This window comes from Synchiropus splendidus, chromosome 4 (assembly GCF_027744825.2).
Source record: "Synchiropus splendidus isolate RoL2022-P1 chromosome 4, RoL_Sspl_1.0, whole genome shotgun sequence".
In the NCBI taxonomy this organism is placed as follows: Eukaryota; Metazoa; Chordata; class Actinopteri; order Syngnathiformes; family Callionymidae; genus Synchiropus; species Synchiropus splendidus.
The window spans coordinates 23,071,898-23,084,611 of record NC_071337.1 but is presented as its reverse complement, the minus strand read 5'-3'; the positions used below and the strand labels follow the sequence as shown (position 1 = coordinate 23,084,611).

The following is a 12,714-nucleotide window of genomic DNA, read 5'->3' as shown; positions in this document are numbered from 1 at the left end:
AACGATGAATTGAAATTAAGAAAACCCACAAAAACGTAATGCTTGACAGATTTATTCAAGTCTGAACAGACAGGCACATACGGGGACCAGTGACAGACCAGCTTCCACGTCGTGGAGAAGCTCAGCAAACACACTAGTAGAGGAAGCAGTGCAATCAGCGTTTCATGAACATCCATTTAGCTGCTTTTGATTTTCCTGCATGGCACTAAGAATACAATTTACAAAAACGTTATTTTTCTGTACAAAGCACCAGAGGATGGCTCTTCCTGTTTTTGAAAGTGGAATAAAAGAAGCACCTTACAGGCTCTCAACAAATAACTATCATGACTTTTTGACAAACACAGCATACAGTGACGTATACATCTACATTTCCTGGATAAATAATCAATCTTTACAGTACAATTCCTACGCTTCTTAATTACACATTTTCAAGTACCTGAGAGCACCGTCTCCACTTCCCTTAGCCGACAGTAACAGGGCTAAAGCTTGGCATCAAAACATGTAAGTAACATTAAGGACCATTACACTGTCGTGGTGGCTTAAATGTAAACACCTTTTTTGTCATTTATGCTTCACATTTAGGGTCAGAAATGGACACTTATTAAATATTTAGTGCTTAAACAAAGGATGGGAAAATACAAATAATAACAATATTCGCTCAACCATAGCGGTGTGTCATTTCAAGACTCTAAGCCAAAGCAACGTGGTAGGTAAACTACAATTATATTTTGCCAGGAAAGTTTGCAGTTCAATTCTATACCAGTTGGGGGGGCTATTTCATTAGAAAAAAGACGGCTTAAAGACTAATGAAGTTACTGCCAACTGAAGCTTAAGTCTCGGATTTAAATGAATTAAATAGCCATAGTGGTTTAGAATGGTCACCATGCTGGTTTAAGGAGCCTGTGGGTGACTGATGTCCAGCCTTCTCTGTGCGGAGGCTCTTTTTCGAGTGGCTGGTGCGGCACTGATGCGATTCCCCTGAGTGCCCGGCGTCTGGAAGAAAGCCTTTGAGCCAGACACCTGAATTTCCTTTGGAGTGTGTGGAGTCTGTGAATCAAAAATACAGCGCGGCTGTCAGTGAACATAAATAAACAGGAATGTAAAATGAACAGGTCTTGAAGTCTCACCAGTGGATCAGAGGAGACGCTCAGAGTCTGAGCAGACGGAGACTGTGGCGTTGCAGCTGCTGATAAAAACACTCTCCTCTGTTCGGGAGAAGAGGGCAGCATCGCAGGCGAGCTGCTGCTCTCAGGAGCCGCTCCGACCATGAAATGAGAGGGTGACACCATGGCAGGGATGCTGATGCTCATTTGGCCGTCAGGGTTCTGCTGCTGAAGGCCTGCAGCTACCAGTGGGTAGTGAGAAAGGGCAGTGGACGGCACCAGGAAGTAAGGCACTGCCAAAGTGCTGGACGGCAAGGCGAGCCCAGCAGGAGACTGTCCAGCTGCCAGGAGGAAGTTGAGGTTTTCTAGGCCTGAGGACATGAACGTAGACGATCAGACAAATCAAGTAAGACGTTGAAATCCTTGTGACAATCATCTGTCATTTTTGAGTCTTTCTAAATATGGTACGTCAAACGTGACGGTGCTAATAGCTACCCATCCTTTGTGAGTGTGTGTTTACCTGCATTATTAGGAACATAGAGGTACGTCTGTGCAGACTCTGTGTTGTTGGGTTCGCTCTCATCTTGTGCCGCTACAGAGTGGGCGTTTGTCTCCACTCTTGTCTGACAGGGAAAAAACATGCAAGGTCAGCAATTCTTCTTAGTCGCATGTGAAGCAATTTAGGGGCAACGACTATCCAGATGAGAGTTCATTTACATGAGCGTCGATTCATCACACTCCAAAACAAGATGCAGCACATATTTTATGTACTGTATCAGCAAACGGAATGTCCGATGACCCATGAAAAGGATGATCAGCAATTCACCTTCATTTTGTAATACATATGTCATTAGCCATGGATCCACATACCATTCTAGTAAGTAACTTAACGTCAATTACACAATACAAGTAACATCTGACTTACGAGCGGCATTGGTTTCTACCAACCGGTCGTAAGTCAGATTGGACGTAAGTCGAATGCCATTCAAAATAGCCGACGCGAGGGTTATACTTACTACTGGTGGTGGTGGTAGATGGCTGTGTGAGAGTGAAATGCTGGGATACTGTGCTGCGATAATTGTTGTATGCGATGTCGGGCTGACGGACATTGAATTAAAAAATAAGCATCTGCTGGCTGCGGCCAGAAGTACGGGTGGACGTAAGTGCATTAGCTAAAACCTTTTACATTAGAGGTAAACAGGTTTAAGAGGATATGATTCTGGATAGTGGCGCGAGGCTTTACATTTTGATAATATTTGACAGAGTTGACTAACCACTTCGGCGCTTTCTCCTCTTCTCTTGGCAGCCATCTCGTTCCCGTCTTCCTCTTCCTCCCGCTGTCTCTTCCGACTTTCTTCGGGCTGCGAACTTGCGTGACCGTGCGTGGTTGTGTCCGGAGCGTGGTTCAGCATAACCACCATGGGCTGAGACAGGCTGGGCAGGTACGCAACACAGTGCGGCGACGGCGAGGAGGTGGTGTAGAGTTGTTCTGGGTGCAGGGTTGGAGCCAGCAGCGAGGGATGTGCAGAGGACGGAGACAAGGCTGCTGCTGCTGCTACCCGAGTGGGTGTCATGTTTCTGTAAAGAAGCAAAACATGACAATTTTAAATCTATATGTTCCAGACTTAACTGAATTACACAGTTCATATAATTCTAAATGTACCCACTTTGCACTATGGCACACAACACACACTTGTCAACAATGTTTTTTGGTCCATACATACCCATTGTGGTGTCGCTGAGTTCCCATCGTCTTTTTGGAATAGTCCACAGGCTGATTCAATAGACCTGAAGTGTGTACAGACAGTACTTTAGTGAGGGGTGATGTGAACTAGCGTTCCACTGCGACTTGGTCTGCCTGTGTCTCACCTGTCGTATCTCTATATGGGCTGCAGGGGGCAGAGTTGACCTGCCTCTGGACCACCACAGAAGTTGGCGTGACGTTGAAGGAGCCATGTCGGGCGATTTTAGTTCTCCTCAAGTCCCTTAACGTCACCAGCTGAGCAGCTTCTGGCGGAGGAACGGTCACTCCACTTGCCGTGTTTTCTACAGGTCAACATCACCAAGGTTAATACAACAGAAAGCTTTGTACATTTTACGTTTACAGTGTTGTTTAAAGTGTCATAATATTTGTCTAATGAATGAAATTTTACAGCAATTATTCATGCACGTTTTTTGCATAGTTCAAATCAAAGGAACCTGTAACCGCTTTCGTGTAAAGTCTTTGTGCACTAAATGTATGGTGTCATGTTTTGGTGTCTTCAATGTCTTTTCTCAAAGGCTGCTGTGACATGATCTAATAAAGTCAGCTGACAACAGCAGGGTGCACAAGCAACTGTTCATTTCTCACCAGAACTTTTGGATTTGTCGAACTCAGTGGGGCCCAGCCACCTGAACGCAGGCTTCCTGCCCCGCTCCTCTCGGACATGAACCTTCTTGATCAGGTTTAAGCTGGTCAGCACGTTAGCAATGTCGTAAAGACGCCTCACCTTGGCTACACAGAAACAGAAGCGTCAATACGTCGTCTTCAACCACGAGATCGTACTCAACACGTGATGAACAAAAATGTCCTACTTTTGTATTTGCTGTGACTTGAGAAGTCTTGACCATCGTCAATGAGAATTTTGGCAGCTGCGTCCAGTGTGACCGTTTGAGTTTTGGACACGAGGAAGAGCATGACAAACTTTTGACTCATGATGCGCAGAGATTTGTCCTTCCTGTTACCTACAGCTGCAAACAAAAAAAGACATGTCACCTTAAAAAAAGCATTGACCAATAAATAGTCAGACATCCCCCGCCTGTTTATGAAGACATGTAGCGAATATTTTACACGTGCACTACCATGAACGTTGTCTGGATCTCCGACGTCGTCCTCTCTGCAGGCTGCCGCCCCTTTGTCCCGGCCCATCTGGAGGTGGTATCCCTGCTGCACTCCTCTTTGCTGCAGCTCCTCCAATGTAGCCTCCAGCTGCAGACGACCGTACCACATGTAGCTGTTCTTGGCAATCCGTCCCACAATTGTGAGGGACTCCAGCACGTTCACGATGTCATAGATGCGCCGCCGCTCCACACCTGAGCATACATGTGCACAAAGTTCAAACTCTGTTGTCTAAAAACGCTGCAAACTTCCTCTTCCTTTAGCCTTACCCAGTTTAGTGGCTACTTCGTCCAGGATGATCCAGATGGGGTCGTTCAGCGATGGATAGTCGGGATAGAGGTCCAAGAATTTTCGACACAGCAATCCCAGACTCTTCTGCTTTCTGCTCGGCTTTTTCTCATCCTCTTCATCCAGGGTCTCGGACTGGGGACAGGTAAATAGGTGTATACGCTCTCATTAACATGCAACAAAACAATTGTTGACCTAACTATTTAATGCAAGAGTTTTTTGTCAGTTCGAATGATGCACTCAGAAGTTGAAATGTGTGGCAGATTCTGAACTTACCGGTCCAAAATCCTCCATTTCATAGTCGTCTTCTGCTGCATCCATCACGTCTGTCTCGTTCTCTATCGGTCTGAAAAGAACTTTTTTCATCTCTCTGTTCCGGATGTCTGGACTTGCAGCGCTGATCAACATCTTCAGATTTGAAGTCGGTGTCCAGGGCTCAGGCAAGCACGCAAGCTTGATCGGGGTGGTGTGACTCAAGTCAGGGGTGCCACTTTTTCGGCCAGCTAGTACTGGAGCGTCTGTGGGCTTCAGTGGGGTGGTTCTTCGTCTGGCTGCGCAGACGTTCTCCTGTTTCACAAACATACACGGGGTCAGCACAATCGCAGTCCTCCTCAAAGTGATTCTGTTCTGATCACTGCGCTAATAATAGCATAATTACACCACCACTCATTTCAGTTACACAGACCAGCACTTCGACTGATACTATAGCAAAGGTTTCCCCTGTTGTTTCAGTACGTGGCAGAAGTGATGACCACCAACCCAACTGTGAGGCCTCACTGTTCCCGAGGTGAAACTTGTATCTCACCTTCTGGTCATTTGCAGCCCCGCCCTCTTCCGGCTCCCCTGGAAAACTTTTCCTCGGGGTCGTTAGGTCCTTCAGGGCCAGATATTCATGCTCCATCTTGTCGAAAAGATAAACTTTGTTAAGTCAACACAATCTGATTAAATCAATCGCGTTCTTGGCGTGTTCGTGCAATCGGGGGTTTTAAAGCTCCGCCCGCGTAGAAAAAAAAGTTAGCAGCGGGTCACTCGAATTTGGCGCAAATAACCTCAGCGAACCAGTCAGTTACGTAACATAGATGAGGTTTATCGAGCAAAGACGATTAAGGGTGCCTTAATACGTGGTACAGTCCAGTCTTACCACGGCAATTGCTCATTGTTTTTATATACATATATCATTTATAGATAACAGACAGGAACATGGCGCCCATTCACGGTGACTCGTCCAAATTTAAAGCAGCTCAAACACATCTAAACAGACAACGAAGCCCACTGTGAGTAACAGGCATAATATTGACCCCTTTTGAGTAATTAAAAACGAACTGCACACCAATATCGGAGCAATATTCTGGACAGTGACGACGTCTGGAGGGAAAATCACTTACCTTCCTGAGAGTGTTTGTAAAATAAAGTATCCCACCGTCGCGTCGACCTTTGTGAAAATATCCGCTCTTCTCAAGCTACCATTTCAAGTGGTGTTTATGTTAAAATGAGCGGGCAGTGTCCAGTTATGTGCCCAGGCAGTGGGTTCCAAAGTCCCAATGAAACTGCAGCATCACCCGCTCAAGCTTGTTTTCTGGCGCTCTCCGCCGTCCAGCTGATCCCAGCCAATCAGCGCACAGAAGACGACATACGTCATCGGCTCTCGACTAATCAGAGATGTGTATGTCGGTGACGCGCCCCCCCTCCCAGTGGTGGACGTGTGTCTCAGGCCCCGCCTGTATATACGTGTGTTGGCGGGGCAACCGGCGCGCGGATGTTCCCAGGCAGAGGCGGCAAAAATTGAGGTCTCACTCTGCAGCAATGGCCTTGAGGAGTTGAGCAACTCTCATAGCTAATAAATGTAAAATAACAGGCGCGCCTCAGAACAAAACAAAGACCGCAAAACAAATCCTTATAGGAACGTAAAAGAACACATTGAGGGTTCGTAGGGCTGACATTTATATTATTTTAGTTGATAACTAAACACTTTTGCGACCCTCAAGGAGAAACATTGTGATGGTAATGAATGCAAATTTAAGTCTCAGTGCAGACATGCATGTTAGAATTTAGGAAGTGGAAAAACAGGAAAGGTGCAACAAGATAATAGGGTTTATTCATCTGCAACTGATGGGCAGCAATTGCATACAGTTCAGTTTATGTTTTTTGGCTTTTACGTTCTGTGCAGAACTAGAAATCTGTAAGTTTTGTTGTATGTAATGCAAAGTAGTATGATCATTTTACAATATTGCGATTTATTCGTCACGGTTTGACAAAACTGAATGTGATGCCAATACATTTGACCACGTCATTAATTCTTATTGACGGATTATAATTTATTGATGAATTTAAAACATAACTCTCGTCATCATTTGATGATTATATGGCCTTGGGGAAAATCACCTATTATTATGATCTAGGCATCTTACAATTATAAAACACTATCTAACCTTTACTCATAACATGCATTGTTGAACCTTGTTTGACTACTGTCCTCTCATCGTGTTCGCGAGTGTTTGGAGATTCATCCTAGAATTTACGCTTGACTAGACAATGTAAGATGGTTAAGAAAATAGTAGTTTACTTTCAAATAAGTCTAGTTTAACAACAAAATCAATGTCACAACCGCATTGCTTTTCTATAGTGACTTATCATTCCTTGGTGATTTTTAAGTAAGCGAAGTGACTCCTCTCACAATAGACGATCCCTAACTTTCAGCTGACTACTTCTCCCGCGGCGTGCCACGGACTCCACCACCGCCACCAGTCGAAACCCGCTATTATCCGCGCATACCTGGCAGGAGCCTTTTGTCCTTGCGGTTGTAATTAAAATAGAGTTTTAGACCTGGCAGATGGGAGTCAGCGGAGAAGCGGAGGCGCTTGCAATTGGCGCTCACAGTACCTGCGAAGTCGCGCCAGAAGTTGAGCTGCGGCCCAGTTTCTGCATATCTGAGGAGGCGCCCCGACTGTTTGCGATCCACCCCCCGCCCGATATACAACGTTTGCCGCCAATCTCCGCTCGGAACAGTGGACAGCCAGAGCAGACAATACAGCACAATTCCAACTTTATCACTAGGGGTAATACATGTGACGTGATACCGCTAGGTTTCCAGGAATAATAATCTGTTTTAGAATGTCTGCAAATACCAAACTTCGGCACAAATTATATTGATCACTTTATGTCTTATTATTACCACTACTACCACCACAACATCATCAACAACAACAATAATAATCTCAGTATTTACTGTTGCCAGTGCCTTAGTTTTGCAGCTACAAAGATAGGGAAGTGTCATACAGTATCAAATGATACCACCACCTGGCTGTGTTCAATTTCATGTACTTTGCCTTAACTAAATGGTTTATTTTATCCATTTGTTTGGTTGGAACGGTACATGTTAATGAACAACACATAAAACATATCCATGTGAACATATGTATTAGCTAATTTCCATATATTATCCCTAGGAATTTCAACAGAGGAAAAAAAAAAACTAAAAAAAAAAAAAAAGAACAGTGAAAAAGAACAAGACAGTGAAAAAAAAAACAGTATAGAAAAGTTAACAGAAACAAGATTGACAAGATTGCAAGGGACAAGAGCAGACTGCAGCGCATCATGCGTTCTGCGCCTGCCACCTCTTCAGGACCTGTATGTCTCCAGGACCCAGAGACGTGCAGGTCGGATCAGAGCCGACCCTTCTCATCCTGGACATGGACTGTTTGTTCCTCCTCCCTCTGGCAGGAGGCTACGGTCCATCCAGACCAGAACCTCCCGTCACAGGAACAGCTTCTTCCCCTCAGCCATCAGACTGTTAAATTTGTGATCACCCTTTGTTATTTTATTTTATTTTACAGCACTTTATTTCGAAGCACTCTCCTAGTTGGTGGAACCCCCACTGACCATGGCAATAAATTCTAAAATACAAGCGGATTCCCACTTCTATTAGTTATCAACATTTATACTGAGGAAAACATTATTGCACCATTGTATTGCATTATAATAAGTCGAAGAGCAATGGAACGGCAAGTATAGCGTGTGTTAAAAATCAGATATGCTATGATTTTCAATCATCAGCCAATTTCCATGACATATCTATCATGGAATGTCAGTATCATGGTTCGTGACCTTTTTCCTGTAAACCGATATTAAGTTGTGCGAGCAATAGCTTCCTCATACTGAAATGTCACCATGTGAGGAACACAGACAAGCAACTCATTGATACATACTAGTTTTCTGTTGATTTAGTAGCTGCTGAATGACTATGTGCCCATTGTTTTCAGGGGGGTCACTGGGGAAACAGTGCTAGAACAAATATTGTGGATGTAATGGTCATATCCAGACATAGTACTGTAGATAGTAATATGCTGATACTATGATTGCTATTTTTATACTATTTTAAAAGTTGGTAACTTCTAACTACATGGATACTACATAGACAGTGCTAACAAAAACACCTCCTCTTCTCACAAAGGACACTGCTGAGGAGAAGTAAGATGTTGCTACTTGCACCCAGCAGTCACTTTCCACTGTTGTTGGGGTTCAAAGTACATCAGCACAGTTCCTGCGAGGAAGTTAGTCATGTGAATTCGAAAGTAAATTTAAAATAAATCAATAAATCATGATATAATTTTGCATGACACCCCGCCCTTTCTGAAGACACTTTGAAACAAATACACTTTCTGCATTTTGTTACCGCAGATATCCCCACACCCTGTGAGAAAGAACAATTATCTGATTGTCACAAGCACCTGACAGTGACTCCACCTGTGCTGTCATGTGATTGAGTACAACAAGTTCAGGCAAGTTCTGCTGTAGCAGCTAGTGAAAGGCATTCTGGGAAATCTGAGACTCTAAGTGCAGTAGTCTTACGAGCACCAGCTTGCTGGTGTCATTATTTGACTTTTCAACCCACTCACCTCCTGCACATGGCCTTCAAAAGGTTGTCTGACCCCTCTTCAGGATACTCAGTATTTCGTAAAGGCTGGCCACAGCAGCTGCATTCATTTGCATATTTACCAAAGAGATGAGGCAAAACGGTGTCTATTGTTAATAATAGAAATATAAAATAATAATAGTCAAGTTGAAGTTGGCACACAGGCAACTCAGGATCACACTTCTAGTGTCTTTTGCATCACAGTGATCAAAAGCTGAGCTCTTTATATGTCCTTGAATCCTCTTGAAACTTTCCCTCGGGTTGTTGTAGAGTGAGTAGTGTACATTTTGAGCTCATCTGTGACAGACATAGCATCAAACTAACATACTGATAATTCCTAAATATGCGTGCCATCGCCAACCAACCTTATCAACACACGGAAGTTATCATCCTAATAATGAGGGCCGGAAAACACTGTAGGTCACGTGTCCATAGATGTTTGTTTTAGTGTATGTCTGGATGGTACGTGCATGTGACTTATGTTCAAAGGCTTGGCATGTCATAAATTGTTGGCACCCATTAATTATAACTCTGAAAGGAGGAAAAAAAAAAGAAAAACCTTGCAGAATGCAACTACTGTCGCGGGACAGAGAGCACTGCATTTATGAAAGTTTCCACTACGGTTGTTTTCAAAAGCTTCATATTCAACGAATGCGGCCCCTGACTCCAAAACGGCAGCAGATTCAGTTGTTTCCAAATCCACAGAAACAACACCTGAGAAAGTCTGATCATCTAGCTTGGTGAAAATAATAGTTCTTTTTTGGGCAATTGACTTAGTTTTCGTGCTCGGAGCGGCGGGTGATACTAAGCAGTAGCTGCGCTAACAGTCTGCAGCCGAAGTAGAAGCCCAAACACTGCTTTAAATGGCGTATTTATTTCGTGTTGTCGAAGTCTTTTAATTTGCTTCCCTGCATAGCATTGTCCCATGTGGTGCAGGATGCAAAGTTGCAGACTGAAAGAACCTCCACAGCTGCCGAGTGAGCAGCGAGTAGGGAGGAGTGGACACAACACAGCGGTACTTCATGGGAGCACCAGCTGTCACACGTGATCAGTTTTCGTAGCGCAACGACAGGTGGTATCGCTGGTATCAGCTGATCATGATCGGTGACCGATCAATCAGAGCATCGATCTGTCATCTTTTGATGACCTTTCATCATGGTTGTGATGTCTTCCATGCAGCCAATGATAGCCTGAGATGATGGGAAACATAGACCAAACAAGTTCCATTCGCTTCGACCCATGAGAACATTTTTGTATGATGACAGCTGCACAAACTACAATGATTTGATTGATAACAGTCTATTCTATTATTCTTGATTCTTCTTTTTGCATTTCCTGTTAGGTCACCCTTCTCCACCTTCACATGTCTTCCATGTACATGAAACACAGCTTTGAGCAGTCAGCTGTGTCGAGCCACCACCTAACTGGTGTATTCACCCTGTTCACAGCCTCTGCATGTCCTGCTGTATCACATCCATGAACCTTAATGGCAGCCTTCCTCTTTTTTTGCCAGGTACTTTGATTTTGTCTGTCACGTTCCCTGTCTGGTTCAAACCACCACACTCTGTCCTCCCTGACTCTGACATACATGAACTGTCCCTCTCATTTACAGTAGAGATATGCTCATTTCAAATCTTGTCCTCCTGAGTTGCTCCAATGAAAACCGGAGCATCTTCATCTCCAACACTTCTAACTCAGTCCTTGGTCCTTGTGCCATCACAACAGTCTCTGACCCGTACATCATGGCAAATCTGTCTACCGTCCGATGAAGCTTCCATTTCACTCCAGCTGCTGCTCTTCTGTCACAGGCAACAATAACAACTACATTCATCAATGTCACATTAAATAATGACTTTCCTCATACCTGATTAACATTGAATTCCGGCCAACTAACTGGAAATCAAGTTGTCAAACCTGCATGGAATGTTGCTTGACCCACCTCTTCTGCCTATAAAAGCCCGACCAACCAAGCAGCAGAGCAGCAGAGCAGCAGCCTCTTGAGATCCTGACATCAGCCTCCCTGAAGACAACCACCACCTGAAGAACAGCCACATCATGAAGACTGCCATCGCTCTCTTGCTGCTTCCTGGCTGCCAGTCATGGTAGCTGAACACACCGCTGGAGAAGAGAAGTGAAAATGTTGTGACTAACCTTGTCTTTGCTTTGAAGCCTTCAGGTGTGAGGAAGCTCCCAGGTATTACGGCCTCGGTCAGTTTGATGCCGGACAAGGAATGTTGGTTGCCACCAACAGATATCGAACCCTGATGCTCACTGGTACACACTGGAGCCTCCTGAGCAACCAACGCCTTCGTCACGTTTCAGTCGGACGTTCTGGGCTGTGGGCCACTGATTCCAGCAACAAACTCTTCAAAATGGTGGGAGGCAACTTTGTGGAGGCCACAGGTATTTTTCATCAGTAACTTTCATGATGGTCTTCCTGCAATAGGTTTGAGACAAGTGTTATTTCTTTGTCTCCAGGTTTGAAGTTGAAAGTGGTGGCAGCTGGAGGGAACGATTTTTTGATGGGAGTCAGAGCCAGTGACAACAGAACCGTCTGTATTCGAAGCAGCACAGCTTTGCACTACAGAGGTGTCGGCTCTGTGAGCTGGGTTTTGAAGACCCATGTCATGAAAGAAATTAGCTGCGGGCAGAATAGATGCTGGGCGGTCGACTCATCGAATCGGGTCTATGTCATGTGGGTAAGTCGACGCCACAACAATGTTGGAATTCTGTGTTTGAACATCATAACCTTAGTTATTGTGGGAACAATTTGGTCATCAGGTTCCCTGCCTCTATTTTGAAATCTTTCAGGTTTAAAGCAAGACGAAGCAGCATGAGAGAAATAAAAAAATTCTGCTGATTGATAAAAATAAATGAAGCTTACTTCAACACAAAACATGGTTGTGAAAGAAAACAGCAGCTGGTGATGCATGTCAATACATTCGTCGTCTGATTTTCCTGCTCTGTTTTGTTTGATGCTTTCAGAATATCAACTCCGGCTGTGGAAGTACATCATGGGTGCAAGTGTCTGGGTCCTTTAAGTCGATCAAAGTGGGACAGGACGGATCAGTTTTTGGACTGATGCCGAATGGTGTCATCTGCGAAAGGTAAGCAATGACCTGGTATGAGAGCCTCACTGTGCTGGTCCTATTCTTTTCTAGTATCAAACAACATCAACAACCATTTCATTTTTTCGTGTTTTTCTTTCTCTTCAACAGACGGGGCATCACAAGCAGTAATCCGAGAGGCTCTTCTTGGCGCGATTTCCAGATGTGCATCGCTGTTGACAGATTCGCCTACGACCTGGGCAGACTTTGGATCGCCAGCAAGTCAGGTCTCCTCTTGGAGTGCCGCCGCTAGGATTCACTCTTCTTGCACTGATGTATGGCAACAATGCATCTTAATCTTCTTTAATCTTATACTGACATGACAAGAAGAAATGTCCGTCCAGTGATAGAATTTTGATCATTGTTCATACAACTGTGGTGAAATCTGAAGATACGCTGTATGGGAATACTGAATAAAGAATTACT

The 12,714-nt window shown here is 44.4% G+C and overlaps 2 protein-coding genes across 3 annotated transcripts; one reads left to right on the top strand and one right to left on the bottom strand.

The window, feature by feature from the left end:
• Positions 1–76: 76 nt before the first annotated feature.
• Positions 77–5,836, bottom strand: e2f7 (E2F transcription factor 7). 2 transcript variants are annotated; one of them, XM_053863018.1, is made up of 13 exons: positions 5,655–5,836; positions 5,075–5,170; positions 4,546–4,836; positions 4,251–4,404; positions 3,945–4,175; positions 3,678–3,833; positions 3,454–3,597; positions 2,973–3,149; positions 2,828–2,912; positions 2,378–2,681; positions 1,624–1,726; positions 1,128–1,474; positions 77–1,047 (listed from the first exon to the last, which is right to left on the bottom strand). In XM_053863018.1, the coding sequence occupies exons 2-13, from the start codon at positions 5,168–5,170 to the stop codon at positions 892–894; spliced, it is 2,244 nt and encodes a 747-aa protein (XP_053718993.1). In that variant the 5' UTR covers positions 5,655–5,836; the 3' UTR covers positions 77–891. The 2 variants fall into 2 exon arrangements, with proteins under 2 accessions (XP_053718993.1, XP_053718994.1); XM_053863019.1 differs by having other exon boundaries at positions 2,828–2,891.
• Positions 5,837–11,168: 5,332 nt separating this feature from the next.
• Positions 11,169–12,714, top strand: LOC128757941 (fish-egg lectin-like). The gene is made up of 5 exons (XM_053863604.1): positions 11,169–11,283; positions 11,351–11,584; positions 11,660–11,880; positions 12,167–12,288; positions 12,400–12,714. Exons 2-5 carry the CDS (start codon positions 11,413–11,415, stop codon positions 12,539–12,541), a joined length of 657 nt encoding a protein of 218 aa, XP_053719579.1. The 5' UTR covers positions 11,169–11,283; positions 11,351–11,412; the 3' UTR covers positions 12,542–12,714.

Bases quoted from the DNA above. Each gene is read 5' to 3' on its own strand.
- e2f7 (XM_053863018.1), bottom strand. From the start codon at position 5,170: ATGGAGCATGAATATCTGGCCCTGAAGGACCTAACGACCCCGAGGAAA. The intron at 4,176-4,250 runs GTAAGGCTAAAG...ATGTATGCTCAG, and splicing joins CGAAGTAGCCACTAAACTGG to GTGTGGAGCGGCGGCGCATC. The intron at 3,834-3,944 runs GTAGTGCACGTG...TTTTGTTTGCAG, and splicing joins AGATCCAGACAACGTTCATG to CTGTAGGTAACAGGAAGGAC.
- LOC128757941 (XM_053863604.1), top strand. From the start codon at position 11,413: ATGTTGGTTGCCACCAACAGATATCGAACCCTGATGCTCACTGGTACA. The intron at 11,881-12,166 runs GTAAGTCGACGC...TGATGCTTTCAG, and splicing joins ATCGGGTCTATGTCATGTGG to AATATCAACTCCGGCTGTGG. The intron at 12,289-12,399 runs GTAAGCAATGAC...TCTCTTCAACAG, and splicing joins AATGGTGTCATCTGCGAAAG to ACGGGGCATCACAAGCAGTA.